Source organism: Heptranchias perlo, chromosome 14 (genome assembly GCF_035084215.1).
Source record: "Heptranchias perlo isolate sHepPer1 chromosome 14, sHepPer1.hap1, whole genome shotgun sequence".
Classification (NCBI taxonomy): domain Eukaryota; kingdom Metazoa; phylum Chordata; class Chondrichthyes; order Hexanchiformes; family Hexanchidae; genus Heptranchias; species Heptranchias perlo.
The window spans coordinates 3,544,626-3,562,227 of NC_090338.1; the positions used below are offsets into that span (position 1 = coordinate 3,544,626).

General features: G+C 50.1%; 1 protein-coding gene across 3 annotated transcripts in view; it reads left to right on the top strand.

Moving 5' to 3' along the window:
* flt4 (fms related receptor tyrosine kinase 4) overlaps positions 1-17,602 on the top strand; it is a 264,041-nt gene that overhangs the window by 204,304 nt on the left and 42,135 nt on the right. For all 3 annotated transcript variants that reach the window (XM_067995955.1, XM_067995954.1, XM_067995956.1), the window contains 6 exons: positions 3,202-3,367; positions 9,164-9,305; positions 11,257-11,365; positions 12,071-12,430; positions 14,776-14,922; positions 16,234-16,365. In XM_067995955.1, coding sequence (XP_067852056.1) covers positions 3,202-3,367; positions 9,164-9,305; positions 11,257-11,365; positions 12,071-12,430; positions 14,776-14,922; positions 16,234-16,365 — 1,056 coding nt within the window. The remainder of the gene's footprint in view (positions 1-3,201; positions 3,368-9,163; positions 9,306-11,256; positions 11,366-12,070; positions 12,431-14,775; positions 14,923-16,233; positions 16,366-17,602) is intronic.

The window sequence follows — 17,602 nt, forward strand, 5'->3', positions numbered from 1 at the left end:
CACACACACTGACTCTCACTGGGATACAGTTCCACAGACACTGACTCTCACTGGGATACAGTTCCACACACACTGACTCTCACTGGGGTACGGGTTCCACACACACTGACTCTCACTGGGATACAGTTCCACAGACACTGACTCTCACTGGGGTACAGTTCCACAGACACTGACTCTCACTGGGATAAAGTTCCACAGACACTGACTCTCACTGGGGTACAGTTCCACAGACACTGACTCTCACTGGGATACAGTTCCACAGACACTGTCTCTCACTGGGGTACAGTTCCACAGACACTGACTCTCACTGGGGTACAGTTCCACAGGCACTGACTCTCACTGGGATACAGTTCCACAGACACTGACTCTCACTGAGATACAGTTCCACAGACACTGACTCTCACTGGGGTACAGTTCCACAGACACTGACTCTCACTGGGGTACAGTTCCACAGACACTGACTCTCACTGGGGTACAGTTCCACAGACACTGGCTCTCACTGGGGTACAGGTTCCACAGACACTGACTCTCACTGGGGTACAGTTCCACAGACACTGACTCTCACTGGGATACAGTTCCACAGACACTGACTCTCACTGGGATACAGTTCCACAGGCACTGACTCTCACTGGGGTACAGTTCCACAGACACTGACTCTCACTGGGATACTGTTCCACAGGCACTGACTCTCACTGGGGTACAGTTCCACAGACACTGACTCTCACTGGGATACAGTTCCACAGGCACTGACTCTCACTGGGGTACAGTTCCACAGACACTGACTCTCACTGGGGTACAGTTCCACAGGCACTGACTCTCACTGGGATACAGTTCCACAGACACTGACCCTCACTGGGATACAGTTCCACAGACACTGACTCTCACTGGGATACAGTTCCACAGACACTGACTCTCACTGAGATACAGTTCCACAGACACTGACTCTCACTGGGGTACAGTTCCACAGACACTGACTCTCACTGGGGTACAGTTCCACAGACACTGACTCTCACTGGGGTACAGTTCCACAGACACTGGCTCTCACTGGGGTACAGGTTCCACAGACACTGACTCTCACTGGGGTACAGTTCCACAGACACTGACTCTCACTGGGATACAGTTCCACAGACACTGACTCTCACTGGGATACAGTTCCACAGGCACTGACTCTCACTGGGGTACAGTTCCACAGACACTGACTCTCACTGGGATACAGTTCCACAGGCACTGACTCTCACTGGGGTACAGTTCCACAGACACTGACTCTCACTGGGATACAGTTCCACAGGCACTGACTCTCACTGGGGTACAGTTCCACAGACACTGACTCTCACTGGGGTACAGTTCCACAGGCACTGACTCTCACTGGGATACAGTTCCACAGACACTGACCCTCACTGGGATACAGTTCCACAGACACTGACTCTCACTGGGGTACAGTTCCACAGACACTGACTCTCACTGGGGTACAGTTCCACAGACACTGACTCTCACTGGGATACAGTTCCACAGACACTGACTCTCACTGGGGTACAGTTCCACAGACACTGACTCTCACTGGGGTACAGTTCCACAGACACTGACTCTCACTGGGATACAGTTCCACAGACACTGACTCTCACTGGGGTACAGTTCCACAGACACTGACTCTCACTGGGGTACAGTTCCACAGACACTGACTCTCACTGGGATACAGTTCCACAGACACTGACTCTCACTGGGGTACAGTTCCACAGACACTGACTCTCACTGGGGTACAGTTCCACAGACACTGACCCTCACTGGGGTACAGTTCCACAGACACTGACCATCACTGGGGTACAGTTCCACAGACACTGACCCTCACTGGGGTACAGTTCCACAGACACTGACCCTCACTGGGGTACAGTTCCACAGACACTGACCCTCACTGGGGTACAGTTCCAGACACTGACCCTCACTGGGGTACAGTTCCACAGGCACTGACTCTCACTGGGGTACAGTTCCACAGGCACTGACTCTCACTGGGGTACAGTTCCACAGACACTGACTCTCACTGGGGTACAGTTCCACAGACACTGACTCTCACTGGGGTACAGTTAATGGTCGATAACCAGAGGACACTGGTTTATGGTGATTGGCAAAACAGAGGCGACATGAGGAAACAATTTTGTACACAGCGAGTTGTTCTGATCTGGAATGCACTGCCTGAAAGGGCGGTGGTAGCAGATTCAATTATAACTTTCGAAAGGGGATTGAATAAATACTTGAAGGGGAAAAATTTGGAGGGATATGGGGAAAGAGCAGGGGGAGTGGAACTAATTGGATAGCTCTTTCAGAGAGCCGGCGCAGGCACGATGGGCCGAAAGGCCTCCTTCTGTGCTGTATCATACTGATACTATGATTTCACCAGAATCATAATCGGGTGGGTACTATATGGGGGTTCTATCTGGGGGAGGGGATTCTATATCGTGGGGTCTGTGCAGAGGGGTTCCATATAGGAGGGTTCTATATCGGGGGTTCTATATCGGGTGGGGGGTCTATATGGTGGGTCTATATTGGGGGTTCTATATTGGGGGTTCTATATTGGGAGGTTCTATATGGGGAGTTTTATTTGGGGGGGTCTTTATGGGGGGGTTCTATAGCGGGAGGTTCGATATGGGGGGTTCTGTATCGGGGTTCTATATGGGGATTCTGTATGGGGGGTTCTATATCGGGTGGTTCTATATGGAGGGTTCTCTATGGGGGGGTCTATATGGTGGGTCTATATCGGGGGGTCTGTGCGGAGGGGTTCTATATAGGAGGGTTCTATATTGGGGGGTTCTATATGGGGGTCTATATGGTGGGTCTATATCGGGGGGGGTCTATGCAGGGGGGTTCTATATAGGAGGGTTCTATATCGGGAGGTTCTATACGGGGAGTTTTATTTGGGGGGTCTTTATGGGGGGGTTTTATGGGGGGGTTCTATATGGGGGTTCTACATGGGAGGTTTTATATCGGGAGGTTCTATATGGGGGGTTCTGTATGGGGGGTTCTATATGGGGGGTTCTATATGGGAGGTTCTATATGGGGGGTTCTATATGGGGGGTTCTATATGGGGGGTTCTGTATGGGAAGGTTCCACAGTGGGCGGGTGATCAGCTGAGGCACTGAGGACAACAATCTACCCGACTCTCCTTGGGACTCGAGTCAGACTCACTGCCACTTTCTTTCTCTCTAACAGTCCCGCCTCGGATTCACGAGAAGGAGGTGGCCTCTCCCACCAACATCTACCCGCGAGGGAGTCGCCAGACACTCACCTGCACCGTCTACGGGATTCCCAGACCGGCAAAAGTACAGTGGCACTGGAGACCGTGGGGGCCGTGCGGTTTGAACTCGTACCGCAGCCTGTGAGTATCGAGAATCAATAGACCTGAACTAATCCAGTCCCGTTCTGGCACTGACTTTGTTTACGATCCTTTTCCAAGCCCACCTCTTTGACCAAACGTCTGACCACAACAACAACAACTTGCATTTATATAACGCATTTAATGTAATGAAATGTCCCAAGGCTCTTGAGAAAGGTTTGCAAGAAAGAAAGAGGTTGGAGAGCAGATATGAGAAGCAGATTTCCTGTGACCTGTCCAGGTAAAGATGCCTGAAGTACGTCCCCAGGTACGGACCAGTAAAAGAAAGAATTTGCATTTATATAGCACCTTTCCAGAGCTACAGAAAGAGAGTATGAAAAGAAACTTGCAAGGGATATCAAAACCAATGCGAAGAACTTTTATAGTTATATTAGGAAAAAGAGGGTGGTCAGGAGCAGTGTTGGCCCCTTAAAAACTGAAAGTGGGGATATTGTCATTGACAATGGGGAAATGGCGGACATGTTGAATAATTACTTTGCGTCAGTATTTACAGTAGAAAAAGAGGACAGCATGCCGGAAATCCCAAGAAAACTAATATTGAATCGGGGACAGGGACTCGATAAAATTAACATAAGTAAAGCAACAGTAATGAAGAAAATAATAGCACTAAAGAGTGACAAATCCCCAGGACCAGATGGTTTCCATCCCAGGATTTTAAAGGAAGTAGGTGAGCACATTGCAGATCCCTAACTATAATCTTTCAAAGTTCTCTAGATTCAGGAACTGTCCCTCTAGATTGGAAAATTGCACATGTCACTCCGCTTTTTAAGAAAGGAGAGAGAGAGAAACCAGGGAATTATAGACCAGTTAGTCTTACATCTGTTGTGGGGAAAATGCTGGAGTTTATAATTAAGGATAGGGTGACTGAACACCTCGAGAATTTTCAGTTAATCAGAGAGAGCCAGCATGGATTTGTGAAAGGTAGGTCGTGCCTGACAAACCTGATTGAATTTTTTGAAGAGGTGACTAAAGTAGTGGACAGGGGAATGTCAATGGATGTTATTTATATGGACTTCCAGAAGGCATTTGATAAGGTCCCACATAAGAGACTGTTAGATAAGTTAGAAGCCCATGGAATCGAGGGAAAAGTACGGACTTGGTTAGGGAATTCTCTGAGCGAAAGGCGACAGAGAGTAGGGATAATAGGGAGAGTTGTATTCTCTGGAGTTTCGAAGGTTAAGGGGTGATCTGATAGAAGTTTATAAGATATTAAGGGGAATGGATAGGGTGGATAGAGAGAAACTATTTCCGCTGGTTGGGGATTCTAGGAGTAGGGGGCACAGTCTAAAAATTAGAGCCCGACCTTTCAGGAGCGAGATTAGAAAACATTTCTACACACAAAGGGTGGTAGAAGTTTGGAACTCTCTTCCTCAAACGGCAATTGATACTAGCTCAAATGCTAAATTTAAATCTGAGATAGATAGCTTTTTGGCAACCAAAGGTATTAAGGGATATGGGCCAAAGGCAGGTATATGGCGTTAGATCACAGATCAGCCATGACCTTATCAAATGGCGGAGCAGGCACGAGGGGCTGAATGGCCTACTCCTGTTCCTATGTTCCTATGTTCCTTTCACGACCTCAGGACGTCCCAAAGTGCTCCACAGCCAATGATGTACTTTTGAAGTGTGGTTACCGTGTGGTGTCACCTGACCTAACGTTTCCTCCATTGGTTCTGTGTCAGTCTTTGTCTGTGAAGCGCCTCAGGGCGATCTCCCACGTTAATGGCACTGTATGAATACAAGTTATTGTTGATAGTTCAGGTGTTTGTTACCGACGCGCTGCTGGACATAACACCAGTTATAAACTGTTTTGTTCCATCATTTCCTCTGATCTCAAAGTCAACTCCCGCATCTCTTTCATCAAGAAATTTGGTTCCTCCCTTTCTGTCCTGAACACTTCTTTTCCCTCAACAGCTCTTGAGGGGCCAGAAAGCTTTGCTGAACGGAAAACTGGGGGCAAAAATGACCAATTTCTTGTGGCAGTACATTTCTTTTTTTGTATGCAGAGCCAGGAGCAGCAGGGATGCTCCTTCCAGCTGCATACGTTCCCAAGGGACGCTGTCGGCTCCTTGGTCTCTCTCCCATTCCCCCCCCCGCCGTTTCCCGGGGTATTATCTGATCATTGGGCGATGGGTGAGCTGCCTCTGGAGGTCCGACAGGCCTCCAGCAGCTCACTCAAATTATTGAAACGAGGCCCAATTTCGGACGAGCCTCGGACCTACGGGTTGGAACCATTGGTTATCATGGTAGGTACTGCACAGGAGGAGGCCATTCGGCCCATCGTGCCTGTGCCGGCTCTTTGAAAGAGCTTTCCAATTAGTCCCACCCCCCACTCGTTCCCCAAAGCCATGCAATTTTTTTCCCTTCAAGTATTTATCCAGTTCCCTTTTGAAAGTTATTATTGAATCTGCTTCCACCGCCCTTTCAGGCAGCGCGTTCCAGATCATCACAACTCGCTGTGTAAAAAAATGTTTCCTCATGTTGCCTCTGGTTCTTTTGCGAATCACCTTAAATCTGTGTCCTCTGGTTACCGACCCTTCTGTCACTGGAAACAGTTTCTCCTTATTTACTCTGTCAAAACCCTTCATGATTTTGAACACCTCTATCAAATCTCCTCTTAACCCTCTCTGCTCTAAGGAGAACAACCCCAGCTTCTCCAGTCTCTCCACATAACTGAAGTCCCTCATCCCTGGAACCATTCTAGTAAATCTCCTCTGCACCCTCTCTAAGGCCCGAAAATAGGCCTTAACCAATTTCTACCCCTTAAATCTCGAGAAAACCCAAGTCCGCACAAGGCTTGGATGCACCACAGACCTTGGCTCTTCACCCAAGGTTCCTTAACAAGAAGAGAAGGTGGCTCAGCATGTGGACAGGTGTGAGTCCAAGAATTCCCAATTCCCAACGATCCAGTATTCTCCGGGAAAGCTCAGAGGAGGTGCCGGACATAGTCTTCTGGTCTAATGGATGAATAGGACCGAGAGAAGAAAGGTTTGCAAGAAGGAAAGAGGTTGGAGGCCGGATGTGAGAAGCAGATTACCTGTGACCTGTCCAGGTAAAGGTGTTTGAAGAACCTCCCCAGATAGGGACCAGTAAAAGAAAGAAGAAAGAACTTGCATTTCTCCAGCTCCATTCACGATCTCAGGACGTCCCAAAGTGCTTTATAGCCAATGAAATACTTTTTCAAGTGTAGTCACTGTTGTAAAGTAGGAAACATGACAGCCGATTTGTACACAACAAGATCCCACAAACAGCAAAGTGATAAATGACCAGATAATCAGTTTTAGTGATACTGGTTGAGGGATAAATTTTGAACTGGACACCAGGGAGAACTCCCCTGCTCTTCTTTGAAATAGTGACCATGGGATCTTTTACATCCACCTGAGAGAGCAGACGGGGCCTCGGTTTAACATCTCACCTGAAAGATGGCGCCTCCGACAGGGCAGCACTCCCTCAGTACTGGCACTGGCAGTGTCGGCCTGGATTATGGGCTCAAGTCTCCAGGTGAAGCCACAAGCTACTGATCTGCTCGTCCACGGGGCCGGGGAGTGGATGTTAAAATCTGGAAGTGCATGCAAACTAAAGAAAAAATAAAGCTCCAAATCTTAAAACGTTAAAAGCTGGCCGGAGAATTCAAACAATGGAACCCAATGTTTGTGAGGAGATAAATGTCAAGAGTATTTTATGAAGGGGTCATTTTGATTTATCTGGAGCAGCGCAAGGCAAAAAGCAATGGTGCAGCTTTAAATAACTAAGACACTTTGTCAAACGCCAATTTGTTCAGGAAACAGACACTGCGATGAATTCTTCACACCATCTTTTCAGCCAATACATTGCTGTTTGTTCCAAACTGAGAGGATGCTGGAGTATCCTGGAGTATTCCCCCCTCTCAGCCCTCTTCCTGTTTTTGTGAGCTTCTCCTAACGCGTGCCCCAGGACAAGTCTCTGTTCCTCATAACACTGATTATGTCTCAATCATGTCCTGCAGTGTCCAACCCAACAGACAAAACAAGGTCTCACCAATAAGGCAGAATTTCGAGCCTGCTTTTACAAGAAATCTGCGGGCTTGGTCTCCTCCGAGATCCTTGGATTGGAAATTCATAGAATTACATTCAACACAGAAACAGGCCATTCGGCCCAATTGGTCAGTGCCGGTGTTTATGCTCCACACGAGCCTCCTCCCTCCCTTCTTCATCTCACCCTATCAACATATCCTTCTATTCCTTTCTCCCTCATGTGTTTATCTAGCTTCCCCTTAAATGTATCGACACTATTCACCTCAACTACTCCTTGTGGGAGCGAGTTCCACATTCTCACCGCTCTCTGGGTAAAGAAGTTTCTCCTGAATTCCCTATTGGATTTATTAGTGACTATCTTATATTTATGGCTGTCAACCGATATCTATTATAAGCCCACCGACTCCCACAGCTATCTTGATTACATTTCCTCCCACCCCGCTTCCTTTAAGGATTCTATTCCCTTCTCCCAGTTTCTCCGTCTGTCGCATCTGTTCTGATGATGCCAGTGCTTCCGATATGTCTTCCTTTTTCCTCAACCGAGAATTCCCCTCCACTGTAGTTGTCAGGGCCCTCGACCGTGTCCGTCTTCTTTCCCGCACTTCTGCCCTCACACCTTCCCTGCCCTCCCAGAACCATGATAGGGTCCCCCTTGTCCTCACCTTCCACCCCACCAGCCTCCACATTCAACGTATCATCCTCCGCCATTTCCGCCACCTCCAGCGCGATCCCACCACCAAACACATCTTCTCGTCCCCTCCCCTTTCAGCATTCCATAGGGACCGTTCCCTCCGTGATACCCTGGTCCACTCTTCTATCCCCCCAACACCCGCTCTCCTCCCCACGGCAACTTCCCGTGCGAGCGCAGGAGATGCAACACCTGCCCCTTCACCTCCTCCCTTCCCATCGTCCAGGGCCCCAAACACTCCTTCCACTTGTACGTCTTTCAATTTACTACACTGTGTTCACTGCTCACAGTGCGGTCTCCTCTACACTGGGGAAACCAAACGCAGACTGGGTGATCACTTTCCTGAACACCTCCGCTCTGTCCACAAGTGTGACCCTGACCTGCCGGTCATTGGCCATTTTAATTCCCCGTCCCACTCCCACTCTGACCTCTCTGTCCTCGGCCTCTTACACTGTTCCAATGAAGCTCGAGGAACAGCCCCTCATCTTTCGTTTAGGCTCTTTACAACTTTCCGGACTCAACACCGATTTCAATAACTTCAGATCAGAACCACTGCTCCCATTTTTTCGGTCAGCAGGTGCTGGGAATGGTTCTGCTGTTGCCATTTACAGCTGATCAATTGTTTGTTCCTTAACCTGTCCCATTCCCACCCTCCTTGCCTTGCACCATCATCCCTTTTGTCATTTAATCACTCCTGCCCCCCACCCTATCACAGACCTCCAGTTTTGTTCTTCCCTCCCTCTCCCCCCTTTTCCCTGACTCTGTACTTCCTTAAAAACTGTTAACTCTTTAACATCTCCCAGTTCTGACGACAGGTCTCCGACCTGAATCGTTAACTCTGTTTCTTTCTCCACAGATGCTGCCTCACTCGCTGAGCTTCTCCAGCATTTTCTGTTTCTATTTTATATTGATGAGCGATAGTTCTGGTCTCCCCCCACAAGTGGAAACATCTTCTCCACGTCTACCCTATCAAACCCCCTTCCCTAATCTTAAAGACCTCTCTCGGGTCACCCCCTCGGCAGTTCCAGCCTCTCCTGATGGTTATGATCTTTGTGCTTGTTCCCCTCCCGTCTGTAGGGGCCGTCGAGCAACCAGCGTGCGTCGGCCGCGAGACCGCAACCCCGAATGCCGGGATTGGCGGGACATCTCGGCGGGAACCACGGCCAACAAGATCGAGAGCATCGAAACGGGGACCGAGATTCTGGAAGGGAGGAACAAGGTAAACACGCGTTACCCTCACATCTGGATCCTTTCTAACACTGTCATCAACAGCAACAACAACTTGCATTTATATAGCGCCTTTAACGTAGTAAAACGTCCCCGGGCGCTTCACAGGAGCGATTATCAAACAAAATTTGACACCGAGCCACGTAAGGAGATATTAGGACAGGTGACCAAAAGCTTGGTCAAAGAGGTAGGTTTTAAGGAGCGTCTTAAAGGAGGAGAGAGAGGCGGAGAGGTTTAGGGAGGGAATTCCAGAGCTTAGGGCCGAGGCAGCTGAAGGCACGGCCGCCAATGGTGGAGCGATGGAAATCGGGGATGTGCAAGAGGCCGGAATTGGAGCAGCGCAGAGATCTCGGAGGGTTGTAGGGCTGGAGGAGGTTACAGAGATAGGGAGGGGGCGAGGGCCATGGAGGGATTTTAACATGAGGATGAGAATTTTAAAATCGAGGTGTTGCCAGACCGGGAGCCAATGTAGGTCAGCGAGCACAGGGGGTGATGTGTGAACGGGACTTGGTGCGAGTTAGGATACGGGGCAGCAGAGTTTTGGATGAGCTGAAGATGGGAGGCCAGTCAGGAGAGCCCCTGTTATCCCTCGTTCACTGTGTGGCTCAGTGTGTAAATACTCTGCCCAGTGCAGCACTGAGCTGGAGCTGAGACTGCCATCTGTACTGGGTCGCCTGGTTTAGGAAGTCGGTGCCTAGCATTTGGACTCATAGAATCATAGAAAGGTTACAGCATGGAAGGAGGCCATTCGGCCCATTGAGTCGACGCCAATACAATTCGGCTAAAGAGGGGTAAATATCTTAGCCAGGGTCCCCACTCCTCATTTCTGTCCTGCTGAAATATGAACATCCATCAAGCCAGGATCAGTGAAATCAATGGGAGTGACAATCGGACGGTTTCTATAGCAACAGGTGATGCACGATGCGAGTTATAGGCCCAGCGGTAAGTTGAAAATCCACCCCAGGGTGTGAGTGGGGCAGCATGTGGTAAAACAGCGGAGACCGGAGCTCCAGACAGTCCCAGGGAGTGGAGACCGGAGCTCCAGACAGTCCTGGGGAGCGGAGACCGGAGCTCCAGACAGTCCCGGGGAGTGGAGACCGGAGCTCCAGACAGTCCCGGGGAGTGGAGACCGGAGCTCCAGACAGTCCCGGGGAGTGGAGACCGGAGCTCCAGACAGTCCCGGGGAGTGGAGGCCGGAGCTCCAGACAGTCCCGGGGAGTGGAGACCGGAGCTCCAGACAGTCCTGGGGAGCGGAGACCGGAGCTCCAGACAGTCCCGGGGAGTGGAGACCGGAGCTCCAGACAGTCCCGGGGAGCGGAGACCGGAGCTCCAGACAGTCCTGGGGAGCGGAGACCGGAGCTCCAGACAGTCCCAGGGAGTGGAGACCGGAGCTCCAGACAGTCCTGGGGAGCGGAGACCGGAGCTCCAGACAGTCCCGGGGAGTGGAGACCGGAGCTCCAGACAGTCCCGGGGAGTGGAGACCGGAGCTCCAGACAGTCCCGGGGAGCGGAGACCGGAGCTCCAGACAGTCCCGGGGAGTGGAGACCGGAGCTCTGGCTCTGAATTCTGGGTTGACATCCAGTGGGATTCTCGGGCCCGGTGGGTGTGGGTGGCCCCCCCTCATCGTATGGGTTGTGGGAACCCAGAAAACCCTCCCCCTGTAGAGGACTAACCCCCCTATCGGCCGGTATAAGGATGGTTACAGCCATGGAAGGAGCGTTCACGTCACGGCCCGTCAGACTGTTAATCCTCCCACTGTTCTCTGAGGGAAGAGTGTGACGATATGAAAAATAATAAGCTGGTTGTGTGATATAAAGAGAGCATTTAGTACTGTAGCCACTGACATCTTACACAGTGACTTGATGCACAGACTCAAACTCCTTCCAGGCTCTCACCCACTCTGGAAACTGACCATTTTAATCGTTGTGTTCTCTCCCCGGCAGACAGTCAGCAAGCTGGTGATTTTTGCCGCAAATATCTCCGTCATGTACAAATGCTCCGCTTCCAATAAGGTCGGACACGATGACCGAATCATCTACTTCTACGTTACAAGTGAGTAAGGAAACGTTACAGACTTTAATGGAGCGAATCACAGCCAGGGGACACTGACCATTTAATGGAGCGAATCGCAGCCAGGAGATACTGACCAATCACAGTAACGTCGCAAAGGGTCAAGTAAAGCTCTCCTCATGGCCTGGTTCTGTGACGGGACCGTCTGCTGTGGGACTGAGCTGCACAGACCAGAGGCCAGGTTCCATAGACCAGACCTGTATTCCCTCGAGTGTCGAAGATTAAGGGGTGACCTAACTGAGGTGTTTAAGATGATTAAAGGATTTGATAGGGTCGATAGAGAGAAACTATTTCCTCTGGTGGGGGGGAGTCCAGAACAAGGGGGCAGAACCTTAAAATTAGAGCCAGGCCGTTCAGGGGTGATGTCAGGAAGCACTTCATCACACAAAGGGGAGTGGGAATCTGGAACTCTCTCCCCCAAAAAGATTGTTGAGGCCGGGGGTCAATTGAAAATTTCAAAACTGAGATTGACAGATTTTTGTTGGGTGAGGGGATTAAAGGATATAAAATAACAGCCTAATGACCAGATAAACTGACTGTGCTAATGGGAGGCCTCCGAAGATGAACCCTTTCTTATTCAGAGTTCTTCAAAGTAAACTAATCCGTTTCCGTGCAGAGGTCCTGGTGACAAAGCCGTTAATTCTGATTGAAATGAGGAGCTGAATTAACTTGCCTCTTCCCGACCAGGTATTCCAGAAGGATTTGGTATCGACCTGCAGCCTTCGGAGATCCCGGTGGAAGGAGAGAGCGTCCACTTACGATGCAACGCAGATAACTACACGTACGAGAACCTGCGATGGTACCGACTCCTCCCCAGCGCGCTCGAGGGGGAGCTGGGGGACCCTCCGGTCCTCGAGTGTAAGAACATGCATCTCTACGCAAAGAAGCTGCAGGGGCGGATGACGGTGGACTCGAGGATGAAGGGCGTGGCCCTAGAGCTTCAGATCCCGAGTATCACGCTGAACGATGAGGGGGATTACGTGTGTGAGGTACAGAATAAGAAAACCGGAGAGAAACATTGCCACCGGAAGTACGTCTTAGTGAGAGGTGAGTGCCAGAGGCCGTAAGACACGGGTATGTTGAGAGGTGACACTGTCATGAAAAATGTGTATCCTTGCACGATTAAGGAACGACCTGCATTTATATAGCGCCTTTCATGACCTCAGGACGTCCCAAAAATCTTCACAGCCAACGAAGTAGATTTGAAATGTTGTAATGTAGGAAACGCGGCAGCCAATTTGCGCACAGTAAGATCCCACAAACAGCAATGAGATAATTTGACCAGATAATCTGTTTTTAGTGATGTTGGTTGAGGGATAAATATTGGGCCAGGTCACTGTGGAGAACTCCCCTGCTGTTCTTCAAATAGTGCCATGGGATCTTTTACACCCACCAGAAAAGGCAGACGGGGCCTTATCCTGGGTGTGTTTGCGGCAACCATGCAGTCTCCCAGGGCAGGGTACAGCACGGGTTAGATACAGAGTAAAGCTCCCTCTACACTGTCCCATCAAACACTCCCAGGGCAGGTACAGGGTTAGATACAGAGTAAAGCTCCCTCTACACCGTCCCATCAAACACTCCCAGGGCAGGTACAGGGTTAGATACAGAGTAAAGCTCCCTCTACACCGTCCCATCAAACACTCCCAGGGCAGGTACAGGGTTAGATACAGAGTAAAGCTCCCTCTACACTGTCCCATCAAACATTCCCAGGACAGGTACAGCACGGGTTAGATACAGAGTAAAGCTCCCTCTACACTGTCCCATCAAATGCTCCCAGGGCAGGTACAGCACGGGTTAGATACAGAGTAAAGCTCCCTCTACACTGTCCCATCAAATGCTCCCAGGGCAGGTACAGCACGGGTTAGATACAGAGTAAAGCTCCCTCTACACTGTCCCATCAAATGCTCCCAGGGCAGGTACAGCACGGGTTAGATACAGAGTAAAGCTCCCTCTACACTGTCCCATCAAATGCTCCCAGGGCAGGTACAGCACGGGTTAGATACAGAGTAAAGCTCCCTCTACACTGTCCCATCAAATGCTCCCAGGGCAGGTACAGCACGGGTTAGATACAGAGTAAAGCTCCCTCTACACTGTCCCATCAAATGCTCCCAGGGCAGGTACAGCACGGGTTAGATACAGAGTAAAGCTCCCTCTACACTGTCCCATCAAACACTCCCAGGGCAGGGACAGCACGGGTTAGATACAGAGTAAAGCTCCTTCTACACAGCCCCGAAAAACTCTCCCAGGGCAGGTACAGCACGGGTTAGATACAGAGTAAAGCTCCCTCTACACTGTCCCATCAAACACTCCCAAGGCAGGTACAGCACGGATTAGATACAGAGTAAAGCTCCCTCCACACTGTCAACAGATTGCTGAAAAAACTCAACTGGTTCACTGATGTCCTTCAGGGAAGGGAACCTGCCGTCCTTACCCAGTCTGCCCTACATTTGCCTCCGGTCCCACACTACATGCTTGACCAATGCTCTCAGGATGGGCCTTGCCAATGTAGTCTGTCCCAAGAAAAAATTACAGAAAAAGCTCACATGGAGTAAGATTGTGCTCGAAGGTGTTTATCAAGTACTGTGGAGATTCCACTGTGAGTGGAAAAGTTTTGAGAACCTGGATCTGTGCACGTCCGAGATGACCTTCCGACCACATATCCGCTCCTTCACCAAGACCACCTACCTCCACCTCCGTAACATCGCCCGTCTCCGCCCCTGTCTCTGCTCATCTGCTGCTGAAACCCTCATCCATGCCTTTGTCACCTCTGGACTGGACTATTCCAATGCTCTCCTGGTCGACCTCCCATAACTTGGAGCTCATCCAAAACTCTGCTGCCCGTATCCTAACTCGCACCAAGTCCCGTTCACCCATCACCCCCTGTGCTCGCTGACCTACATTGGCTCCCGGTCCGGGAACGTCTCAATTTTAAAATTTTCATCCTCGTTTTCAAATCCCTCCATGGCCCTCGCCCCTCCCTATCTCTGTAACCTCCTCCAGCACGACAACCCTCCGAGATCCCTGCGCTCCTCCAATTCTGGCCTCCTGCACTTCCCTGATTTTCATCACTTCACCGTTGGCGGCCGTGCCTTCAGCAGCCTGGGCCCTAAGCTCTGGAATTCCCTCCCTAAACCTCTCCGCCTCTCTCTCCTCCTTTAAGATGCTCCTTAAAACCTACCTGTTTGACCAAGCTTTCGGTCACCTGTCCTAATATCTCCTGACGTGGCTCAGTATCAAATTTTTGTCTGATAATCGCTCCTGTGAGGCGCCTTGGGATGTTTTACGACATTAAAGGCACTATATAAATGCAAGGCGTTGTTGTGTGTGTGGCCTGAGCATGAGGTCATGGCGGGTGAAATTTACCTGATGCTAAATTCTAAATGTTCCTGCAGCTCAGGAGAGCCCGAGTCTGTTCATCAACCTGACTGACCTCTCCGTCAATGTCAGTGACTCGATCCAGATGAAGTGTAGAGTCAGTGGGACCCCCCTGCCCACGGTCGTGTGGTTCAAAGACGAGAAGCCGCTCCACCAGCTCTCAGGTAAGATGTCAAGTCGGAACATTTTTTTCACTGTCTCTTCGATCCCATCACCGTCGCCCTCTTTCAGGGAGTTGTGTCCGAGAACAAGCAGGGGACGGAGAAAAGGCCCATATACTCCATCGCTGGGTCAGAGATCCTGAGCCAAATCTCAAATCAGTCACCATGAGAAGCAGGTCTGTCACCCAAATGTGATGGGAACCATTATACCAAATACTCCACATAATGTACACCCTCCCCTATCACGGACTCTCCCCACCCATTTAATCCCCTCCCACAGCCCATGTACACTCTCCCCTATCATGGACTCTCCCCACCCATTTAATCTCCTCCCACAGCCCATGTACACTCTCCCCTATCACGGACTCTCCCCACCCATTTAATCCCCTCCCACAGCCCGTGTACACTCTCCCCTATCACGGACTCTCCCCACTCATCCTGTGAGGAAGAGGAAATGTTGTCTGTTTGGGGGGGAGGGGAGATGCAGAAGCCCAGGTTTGAATAGTGGAGATGAGAGGATAGATAAATATTCTGGAGTTTTGCTCGATTTCCTTTGGGGATTCAGAGAGTATTCACACAGAACCATCCCTCGGGTAGTTAATTAGGTGGGTAGGGTACCTGAAGACAGCAGGGTAAAAGGGGGAGGAGTCAGTGCCCCTCCCGCCCTCCTCCCTGAACATATGAAATTGACGGGCAGGAAAAGACCAGCTGGCCTATCAAGGCTGCCCCGCACCATGATGACCAGAGCATCGTAACTAAACACTTCCTCCCTCCCCTGACCTCGCCCCACCTCCCCTCACACCCACCCTCGAGGCCATGTAATCTCCTGGGAGAGGCAAAAAACAAAAGAAAACCCGGCCTATAAGGGGAAAAACACTCTGTAAAATTCCTCTGTGACCCCCTCAGATTTAAGGTGATTGGCAAAAGAACCAGAGGGGACGTGAGGAAACGTTTTTTTTACGCAGCGAGTTGTTCTGATCTGGAATGCGCTGCCTGAAAGGGCGGTGGAAGCAGATTCAATAATAACTTTCAAAAGGGAATTGGATAAATACTTGAAGGGGAAAAATTTGCAGGATGATGGGGAAAGGACAGGGGAATGGGACTAATTGGATAGCTCTTTCAAAGAGCCAGCAACAGGGAGATGGGCCAAACGGCCTCCTTCTATGCTGTACGATTCTATGATTGTTGGGCAAGATACTAGAGGAAGCCCCCAGTGGTGTTCAGGAGAGCGGGGACGAATACGGGAATGTGGGCGAGGGGGGGCGGGGGAGGCGTGAGCCCTCGAATTCAAAGTGTGCTTGTATCAAAACGTAGGGGTGGTGCTGACCGAGCAGAATCAAACGCTGACCATCCAACGGGTGCAAGAGGAGGACTCCGGTCTGTACAAGTGCTTTGCCTGTAACTCCAAGGGGTGCGCGAATTCATCCGCTACAGTCTCCGTCGAAGGTCAGTCAACGTTTCACGTCCACGGTTAAGTAGTGGATCGATAAACGAGTTGAAGCTCGAGAGGGGGAGCAATGGTTGTTCCCCTTTAGCTGAACTCGTCACCTCATGGAGCCCGCCATTCTGGGTCTTCCTCACCGGGGACCTGATCTGGAGCCTTGCAACTCGATGAAGTCTCACAGAGAAAGAATTTGAATTTACAGCACCTTTCACAGGACCAGAGGAAGTCCCAAAGCGCTTCACAGCCAGTGAATTCATTTTTTGAAATGTAGTCACTGTTGTAATGTAGGAAAATACGGCAGCCAATTTGCGCACAGCAAGATCCCACAAACAGCAATTTAATAAATGACCAGATAATCTGTTTTATTTAGTAATGTTGGTTGAGGGATAAATATTGGCCCCTGGACACCAGGAGGGTCTCCCGCCTGCTCTTCTTCAAAACAGTGGCCGTGGGATGTTTTACGTCCACCTTAGAGGGCAGACGGGGCCTCGGTTTAACATCTAATCGAAAAGACAGCACCTCCAACAGTGCAGCACTCCCTCAGTACTGTACTGGGAGTGTCAGCCTAGATTTTGTGTTTAGGTCTGTGAATTTTGTGAATAGCACTAAAGAGTGACAAATCCCCAGGACCAGATGGTTTCCATCCCAGGGTTTTAAAGGAAGTAGGTGAGCAGATTGCAGATGCCCTAACTATAATCTTTCAAAGTTCTCTAGATTCAGGAACTGTCCCTCCAGATTGGAAAATTGCACATGTCACTCTGCTTTTTAAGAAAGGAGAGAGAGGGAAACCTGGGAATTATAGACCAGTTAGCCTAACATCTGTTGTGGGGGAAATGCTGGAGTCTATAATTAAGGATAGGGTGACTGAACACCTCGAGGATTTTCAGTTAATCAGGGACAGCCAGCATGGATTTGTGAAAGGTAGGTCGTGCCTGACAAACCTGATTGAATTTTTTGAAGAGGTGACTAAAGTAGTGGACAGGGGAATGTCAATGGAGGTTATTTATATGGACTTCCAGAAGGCATTTGATAAAGTCCCACATAAGAGACTGTTAGCTAAGATAGAAGCCCATGGAATCGAGGGAAAAGTACGGACTTGGTTAGGAAGTTGGCTGAGCGAAAGGCGACAGAGAGTAGGGATAATGGGAAGGTACTCACATTGGCAGGATGTGACTAGTGGAGTCCCGCAGGGATCTGTCTTGGGGCCTCAATTGTTCACAATATTTATTAACGACTTAG